General features: G+C 42.7%; 1 protein-coding gene across 1 annotated transcript; it reads right to left on the bottom strand.

Annotated features, from left to right (window-relative positions):
• Positions 1-1,167: 1,167 nt before the first annotated feature.
• On the bottom strand, positions 1,168-2,181 carry PHLDA1 (pleckstrin homology like domain family A member 1). Its single transcript, XM_064655622.1, has 2 exons — positions 1,364-2,181; positions 1,168-1,265 (listed from the first exon to the last, which is right to left on the bottom strand). The coding sequence occupies exon 1, from the start codon at positions 1,825-1,827 to the stop codon at positions 1,369-1,371; it is 459 nt and encodes a 152-aa protein (XP_064511692.1). The 5' UTR covers positions 1,828-2,181; the 3' UTR covers positions 1,168-1,265; positions 1,364-1,368.
• Positions 2,182-9,542: the final 7,361 nt, after the last annotated feature.

Here is a 9,542-nt window from a genome sequence, read left to right as displayed (position 1 = left end):
GCTCACCGGCCCACGCCCAACTCCCTCCTCTACACCAGCAAAGAGCTCTGACCCATTCCCGCCAGCATCGACAGCCAAACTCCCACTGACTTTTAAGAGACAGAGGAAGACACAACAGCTGTGCAATTAGCCCTTTGTTTTCCAACTTCATTGCTTCGTCAACGTTTTCAGAGGCAAGATCATACGCCTCTCTCAACATCTGACAGTGCTAAACACCAAAATTAGCCTAGTTCATCTCAGCTAGAGAGCAACCTTATGAAAACTGTGACCAAAATAATCCATTTGCACACCAAGACATATATAAAATGGATTTTAAACTATGGGCTGCTTTAATGCAAGACATTTAAAAACCGCCATGAAAAAGCAATACAGATTGACAGCCCAGATCATTTAAAAAACAAGCGTGCAGAGGGAGGCCTGAACTTGGACAGTAAGAAACGTTCCTGAACGCCTCAGCTCTGGCCCGCCAGCCCAGGAGCAAGCACATCACACTGATAGCTGGAATCCAACTCAGATTCCTGCATCACAAAAGAAGTTGGTCGGGTTCTCCTCTGCTCATACATTAAACAGATGGGTTTTAACCTCAGAATAACAAGCAACATTGCTTTTTGAATAGTCAAGCATGAATAACTTTTTACCATCTTCCACCACGTTTAATATTTTAAAAGGCAATAATTTAAACCTCAGACTACAATTGTTATTCTCATTAGAGAAAACAGATTTCATATGCAGTATGGGTTTCACATTTTCCATGTTAGTGGAATATAGTGTATTTTGGATAAAAACCGGATAACTTCTTCATCAAATTGCACACAGCCAAACTACCCAGAACTTTTTAGTTCCTTCAGGGAGCTAACATGCATATTGTTTTTTCCTTTGCTTTTATGATACAGCCTACATTCAGAAATATCCTGCAAATAAGCCTTAAAAAAAAAAAAAAAAAAAAAAAAAAAAAAAGAGGAAAACAAAACCAAAAGAAAACAACTCTAATAAATAAAATACATTAAAATAAAGTTACAGTACATCATGTCTCCTAGAAATCCCATCGCACCAAAGTATCCTTTCCAAGGTTCATAAATAATAGATTTGAAATGCTTCTCGGCACCGAGGGCGGCAAAGCAGCAGCAGGCTGGGGTTCAGGATTTTGAGCCGCTTCTTTCCGGTCTACCTGCCCCTCCGGCGCTTCCCCAGTTTCAGACCCCCTGGCGCAGGTCCGCCACGAACGCTCTTAGTCCCGCTTCCCCGAAGCGCTCCGTGAACGCAACCTGCAGTGAGACAGAGAGCAGAGGGCAGCCCGTGAGGCGAAGCAGCGGCACCCGGAGCGGGCAGTGCCCGGCGGGAGCGGCGTGGGGCCGGTCCGTACCTGCGCTAGGCGGAGTTGGACGCGCCGCGGAGGCGCGGGCCGTGGGGCGCCGCCAGGTGTTGCTGCTTCTGCCGGGTGGAGCGCACGGCCAGGATGGCCTGGCGGTTCTTGTACTGCACCATCTGCAGCGTGATCGCCGCGTTCCAGCCCTGCTCCTGCGCGCACCGAAAGTCGATCTCCTTTCCCTCGGCCATCACCACCGTGAAGTACACGTACTTGCCCTTCCGCTCCACGCAGTCCACCGTCTTCATGTTGGAGAAGTGAAGCTCCTTGATCTTGGCCGCCGGTTCAGCCGGCAGCGGCGGCTGCTGCTGTTGCTGCGGCGGCGGGGGGTGTTTGGGGGGGATGAGGAGCAGCCCCTCCTCGGTGAGGATGCAGCGCTTCTTCTTCCAGAGCTGCAGCAGCCCGTCGCTCCTCTTTTCCAGCATGCCCTCCTTCACCGCCTTGCAGCCGCCCTCCAGCATCCTTCTGGCAGGGTTAGGCGGCCTCCGTCCGCAGGGGCTGGGCTCGGGGGGCAGCCGGCACCAGCCGAGGACTCTCCGCCGGGCGCCGGCTCCGAGGCGGAGGGCCGGGAGCGCCCCGGCCCGCAGGAAGCGCAGCGGCTGCCGCCCGTGCCGCGGCGTGGCGGGCGGCGGACGCTGCCGGTGCGGGCGGCCGGGGCTGTCGGCGGGCTTTTCCCTGCCCTCCGCTTTTGAACGCGCCTCTCCCACCCCAGAGTGACACCCAGCGGAAACGGCGGCTCCTCCCGCCCGCCGGGCGCGGGGAAGCCCCACACGGTGAAGAGCGGAGCGGAGCCGAGGGGCGCGGCGGAGCAGCCCCGCCCGCCAAGCGGGGCCGGGGGCTGCGCTCCCAGGCAGGGGGCCCGGCCCGGCTCCCCGCCCCTCCTCCAAGGCGCAGTGGCCACGGCAGAGCTCGGCGGTGCTGAGGCAGGAAGGGTTTCCCCGCCGTAGTTAACCACCGGTAGACTAATGCAGGGAGGTTAACAGGACAATTCAAATGCTCTATAGCGCTCGTTTGCCTTCCTCGGGGTGTTCCAGCAGCATTTGTTTGAAACAGATTTCCTCAGCCTGACCCCGTGGGGAATAGCAGCAAAGGGCCCTCCTTCTCCGTGTTTTTGATTCAAGCCCAGTATAACCGGTGCCAATTTTTAGCAACACCCTGATATTTAAGGGATCATCGCTCCATTAAACAAAGGAAACAGCCTGACACACAATCTGGTACAACGGCTTGATCCTTACGCTTCCGAACGGCTTCCGGCTGTGCTGGGGAGAAGCAGCTTCAAATGTATATATATATATATAAAACCCTCTACTTTCTGCAGCACTTCCAGTAATATCTAAAGAAAGCAAGTATCCATATCACTTCCCAAAGTAAACAGTAGAACCTCGGCACTTGGAAATTGTAAAAGCAGACTAGGGAAAACAAACAAATAAAGAAACAAACCCAAACTGGCAACAGCTACGACCATTTATCTGCTTTGTTGCCACACATTTGCTTATTGTTCAGATTCTCCCCCAAGGTTAGCTTTTTAATAATTTTATTTGAGCAGAAAAGTGACCTAAGGTTAATATGAAACTATTTTTTAGTCCTTTGATGTATTAGATGTAAATCAAAAGCCCACATAGCTGAATTTGGCAGTACATTATGGCCAAAGTAAACTGAATGCTGGAAGTTTCATACTACATTTGAGAGCACTGTTTTTAAACATGCATTTATCATGGCCACAAAGAAAACCTCCTTGCAGTAATCTTGGCAGCTAGTAAGCAGGTCATGCTGCAGCATGTGCTGTGCTCTAACAGCACATTAGGAAAAAAAAAATCAACATTAATGATAGCTTTAATGGAGTTTATCTTTGATAACATTTTTAAAGGATTTCCTTTCTAAATCTTTTCCTCTTGACGTTCAAAGTTAATTTTGATAAATTGTTGAGGTGTAAACAATTAAGGTAATAACAGCAATTAGAATTTAGCTGGTTTACCCTTCCTGAGGTAACTGGAAGACACTCAAATCAGTAACAAAAGCAAATTGGCTAGCCACAAACTAAACAAAAAACAGAAATGAATATCTTAAAATATCCATTTATGTAAAGAATAATCCTGTCTCCTTAGAGCTGAATAGATATGCTCTAAGATACAGTTCATTCTCACAACCATCCTATGCCCATTTTAACAGAGGCACATGCTGATTTTCCAAGGATTTGAACACCATTCATTACTGCCTCAATCTGCAGTTCAATACCATTTGAACCTAAATTCCGCAGCACAAATATTTGCACCTTCAGCTGCTGGTGCATATACAAGGTGCCTCACAAATGGCCTGAGTGACATCCCTTTTCACCTGATATGTTTTGCACCTACTCCTTCACTCCTAATTAAGTCTCTGCTCGTGTGACACACTTAACTTTGAAACTGTCCAACTAAACCAAACTGGTTAAAATGCATTTACCTATACAGAGCAGCTTAATTAAAATACCAAGTTTACATAAGGCATAGGACACTGGCCTACACCTACACAAGACCAATTTCTAACAATTCACCTGTTCAGTTCCGGTTCCTGCTCCATCGCTCTAAGTGAACAGCCATTTGATTCCTAGTAAATGCATTAACCAGTAGTGTGGAAATTCGCATTAGATTCAGCAGTCCCACATGTGACACTGTGTAACAAGCATTCAAGAACTTTCCCACCCTCGCAGATCACTGCACTGTAACACTTAGGGACAATAGCACACAACCTCTATCTATGTACTTTAATGTGAGCTTTTTCGCTTGTTCTCAGTACTAAGAGAAAATTGCAGTTAACCAAAGGAAAAAAGTGAGACTAGTGTGGAAGGACAAATGTTTTTATCAAATATACTGGAGAAAGGGACTAAATTCATTCCACTTTGCCCTTCCATGGCATAAAGTTCTCTGAAGCATTGAATGTGGGATTTTTAACCCAACCCTAAACACTGAAGGACATACTCTGCTAATGTATAGACTTACAACAACTGTTTATTCCTGGTGAAATTCACCTAAGCATGTGATCAGAAGCAAACATGCAAAACATCCATTTAAACTTGTACTCCGTAAGCCAACAAATATTAACAGCCATTTAAAATACACTACATTTGACTAAACCCACCAAAAGCTAAGAGAATGGGGTAAGATGAAATACTGACAATTACATGGTAAAAGAACAAGATAACCCAATTTAATTGTGCAGAATTTGCTAGTAAAGGATAACAAACTTCATTTTCCTAGATGCAAGTCAAAACTGAACTTTTGTAAATATTTATGTTACTATTTTGAAAAACCACATTCAATACAGTTAAGCGCACTACATTATCCCAGTGAGATTTTACTTTCCTTGTAATATACATTTAAACCACTGCAATTTTATTAAATGTTCCACATCTGCTACCTTTATTGCAGTTTCACTAAAACACCATGCAGGTTCTGCATCCACCCAGAAATGGCTGATGAGAAGATGCCTCCTACTGTCAAACCTGAGATACTACAACCTGAAAAAACACCTAATCTGATTCCTTGAAAGCCTCTACCATGTGAGATACATGTATTTCATACTGAATTTTTCCTTTTCTGTGTTCAAAGTTGATACTGGTAACAGAAATGCTTTCTTGTTAAATACTCTGGTCTCCTGTATCATAAGCTTCCTAAATTTGTTGAAATTTTTTATGTGCAACCTTAATTAGAGAATAATTATGGTTAAGAGTGTTTAAAGTCTTCTTTTTAAATCCTGAGGCAAGTTAAATATTGTTTTGGGAAGTGACTGTGAAAAACTAAAAAGCTCATATTTTCCTAGTGTTCTGCCAGAATCTGCAGACAGCAGCTTGACATCACCTATCAACTATTAGTTTCAAAGGGATGCTAAACCTATCCTGAGCGAAAACCCTGAAGCATCATAACTTCTGAGAAGTGATTAAAACAGAAAAAGGGTTAAGAAGGAAACTTAAATGAAATATGAGCTGGTCATTGCTAAACAGAAGGAAAATGAGGGAGAAAATAAGTCAGGGGAAATTTCATGAGAAATACATGACAAATAGATGTGTTGCAATATGTCATTAAAGCAAGTGGACAGTAAGTGGCTAATCCTTAATGGATTTTCTTGACCATTACTATCTCCCAGTAATTTCACTGGAACTTGCTGCTGACAGAACACTGAAACACTGAACAGATGATCTCAGGGAGAGACTTTTCTTTTTATGAACTTCATCTCACAGACAGCTGTATATACCTCCTTCTTACAAAAATATTAAAAAAGTACTTAAGCACACATTGTAGAGAAAAACTAGTCTGTAAAGGGATTTAAGTTTCTCAGACTTGACCACCACAGTAAAACATTCTGCAAGTTCAGAACTTACTGTTTCTCCACTGCAGGGCAAACATAAATTTGGGCAATTACTCACAACACTGAAGGACATAGAAGCCAAGCTCATAACAGGGTCTAAGCCCCTCCTGCAGCTGCAGAGCCAACTCATGTTGTCAATTTACATGCTTTAGTTAAATGCCTGTGAACAAAAGAACTCTTCTGCCGCAGCCCCTCACGCCTTGTACACCCATTCTGGTATACACCAAGCAGAGCTAAATATAAAATAGCTTATCTGTGCTTTGTGTGTCATCCTGCCTGCTTTACTTGTTCTGATTTTCCTAAAAAGCTGAGAAACAAGTCACATGTGGAAGACTACTGGGCCTTGCCAAAGGTCTAACAGGAGGATTTAAAGAGCAATGAGATAAATCTTGTCCAACATCCCACATGGACAAACTTCAACTCCTCTTGCTAGTGTATAGAAGTAAGACTTACTATTTCCAGTAGGGAATTTATGTTCTCTTCAGGTAAGCATTAGGAATTATTTCGACACCTTTTTGAAAACTTGGGAGGAATCAGTGCATCTCAAACAGAACTAAGCAGTTATTAAGAAACAAAACTGGAGGTGTGGTAGCAACAGCTTCTCCAACCTGCACAAGAAAGTCTTGGATTGAAGGAGGACACATCTGCACAGAATAAAGGAAAAAATGCTGTAGAGCTGAGTCTACCTACTTCAATATCCATGCACCTACAGCCCCCAACCTAGCAGACCAAGAAGGCTGTTCCATACAGAAATGCCTTCATTATCAGGCTGCCCCCTCTGTACAGAGGGGTTTAGCATTTTGCTTCCTTAAGCCACTGAGAATGCCACACCACAATCCTCTGCCCAACAGAAAGCATCTGAGAAACAACTGCTGCATAGATACTTTAGGAAATAAAAAACTTTTGGCAGACAAGTTAATCGCCCATCCGTATATAAGCTTCCCATCAATTTCCAAGTCAGGTCTACAACAACTAGCCTTAAAACACAGGGAAAGTTGAAGTACCAGCTGGAAGGCAAAGATGAACACATTCAATTTCTGTATTTTTCTATATTCCAATGAGGTTTTCATTTTCACTTAAAAACCAAAACATGTCAAAATTACAGTATCTGCCATTAGCTTGGGAAACATCAGTTCCAAGAATCCAAGTAAGAATCCAAGCTTATGAAGCTAGTTAGCTGTAGGAGACATTGGTAAGCAGCGTTGCTATGATAGTGTTCATGTAATCCAAGGTAACACTTCTAACTGCACCTGACATCACCCTTCTCCAAAAAGTAAACCCTCAGAATACTAAGCTTAAATTTGGTCTCCTTTATTTCAGGATGCTGTCGGGTTTTTTTAATTAATATTTTTTTAACACAACCAAAATTTTATCAGACAGGCAAACTCTTTAGTGCTAATGTAATCTAATCTAGATTGCTAAAAGTATAGAATTATGAAGAACCATCCCCTCTCCATCAAGTATAAACTCTGAGCACACTTCACTGTCATTCAAGTCTCATTAAATTCTCCTACCTCTTCCCTCACCAACCTCCCACTTTTCTTCAAGATAAGTCACCCTTTGATACAGCAACCAAAACTGGACAGAAGACACCATTTACACAGATGCTAAACTTTGGTGTGGTACTGCAACTACTGCCCAAGAAATTCCATTTCAGTGACATATTTTCCTAGCATGAACTTCTTAACATGGTAACTTATCCTTCTCAAATACTAAATGAGGACATGCTCTATGTGAAAAGAATGAGTCATAACACTCCAATCAATGTTGAAAGTTTAATGTTCCTGCTACATACTGCCTTTCAGAACTGCTAAACAACAGTGTCGTTGATAACAAAACTATGTTAAGCACCAGAAGTTTTTATTTAACCAATGCCATAAGAAATGGCACCTTATTTATATTTTATCCTTCCTTTTGCTGCAGTCTGGAGACCACAAGAACTGCTGCTTTAGAACTAGCAAGTCAATCCAGAGAGAAGCTTACCAAAATCTGTCAGTAAAGATGGATTTATGGCCCTGGATCTTGCAGGCTGCAGGTGTGCCTTGACATGTACCAACTCCCCTTTTGAAATATTGTATCCCATTGTATGTTATGAAGATGTTAAACAAGAAAGCAATCAAAGAACAAGCCAAATTTGTTAAGTACAGTGAATTTTGAAACTTAGACAACTTTTAACAGTTCATTTTCTTTTTAAGATATGGATTCCAGATGCTGTTAGCAAAAATGGGCTAGATCTAAGTAAGGACTTCAGAGACTTCGCATGTCCAGAAGTATGAATCCCGAAGCCCCATATTAATGACTGCTCAAGCTCATAACATGCCATTAGTTTGGTCTCCACATGCCCTGAAGTTTAAACTTAAACCTGGGAGATGCTCAGCAAAGAGACCATGTGAAACCCAAACACCTGGCAGGGTCACTGCCTCAAAGGACACGCATATTCTGGTATCACAAGAACACAACCACACCTACTTTAACACAGCTACTAAAGAACAATTGTTAACCTTTCATAACTGTGTTTTTCTATGCCATGATATATGTGTTATCTAAAAAACACCCAAGATCACAGCTTCAACAGTCCTATTTTATATACAGCTATAGATAACATGAGCTCCTTTTCCCAAATCCATGGATATCCTGAGAGGGACAAAACCCCACAGGGATTCTGAAATGAAGCAGTGTGATATTTAAACCTTCAAGGCATTAAAAATAAGAACAAATAAAACAAAAACAGTTTAGTCAGAGGACACTAGACCCACATCCTCTCAGGGGGCCTGATGATTCAGAAGGGCACTTGGGATAAGGTTCATTCTGCATTACTTACCCTCCAAGCAAGAGACACGCTAGAGAAACTCTTCTACCAGCCCTATCCTCATGTTATTGACTCCTGATTGCCCTGGTCTTTCCAAACTAAGTCAGTATAGGAGTGGCACAAAAAAAAAAAGTAGCTACTGCAGAAATAAATCCACAGATAGCTGGACATTTCTTTCCAATCCTACAAGGACCCTTCTATGCCCAAAAAAGCTCTCTAACTACTTATTTAGAAGATCAGAACTGATATAGTTATCTGTGAAGGACAAGACTGCACAGAGTACAGTAGCATGCTACTGACTGGGAAAACTCAGCATACATAAATTCACAGTCTCCTTCAGCTGAGTGAGTTCAAATCTACATCTCCAGCATCATCCAGCACCTCCACTAATAAGCTAGAGGCAAGGTTAGAATGAGAAAGGTCTTCTAGCCCATGTGTTTCAACTGAGAATAAACATCCAATATGGACAGAAGTATGAACCAGAACGTGCCAACACAAGCACATGAACAGAACATTAGGTGAAGAAAGAGGAATTCTTTTCGGTTTGTTTTCTCCTCCACAGATGATACAGTGAGGACAAACTAGAATAGAGCTAAGTGTTCTAGCACTCCCTTCGGCTGCAGGGTAGGTTTTGTTCAGGATAACATAGCTCTGTTCTACACAGACTGAAAATCCAAGGCACTTTGCTTCAGATTTCATACTAATATGCAATGCCTTAGAAGTCAGGCACGGCAATACCGAAGTCCTTTATCAGATCTAGCCCCATTTCTAAGGACTTGTCTTCTCTAAAATGGCAGTGTGGACCAATCACTGGAACATCTAGCTCAGATTCACAAGTATCACACTGCAAACGGAAAGTACTGATCAAACTTTCCAAACTATTGTGTTTGTTTTTCAAATGCTATATAACTTACTTGTCAGTAATTATCAATGTTTGTTTCAAGTAAAACATGAACTGCAGCATGTAAGATACATCTTACCAGTTTACACGTGCAGATACAAACATAATAAAACAAGACTAGC

Source organism: Pseudopipra pipra, chromosome 5 (genome assembly GCF_036250125.1).
Source record: "Pseudopipra pipra isolate bDixPip1 chromosome 5, bDixPip1.hap1, whole genome shotgun sequence".
Classification (NCBI taxonomy): Eukaryota; Metazoa; Chordata; class Aves; order Passeriformes; family Pipridae; genus Pseudopipra; species Pseudopipra pipra.
The sequence above is the reverse complement of the archived record's forward strand: the minus strand, read 5'-3'. Positions and strand labels throughout refer to the sequence as shown.

Coding starts and splice junctions, on each gene's coding strand:
- PHLDA1 (XM_064655622.1), bottom strand. CDS start 1,827: ATGCTGGAGGGCGGCTGCAAGGCGGTGAAGGAGGGCATGCTGGAAAAG.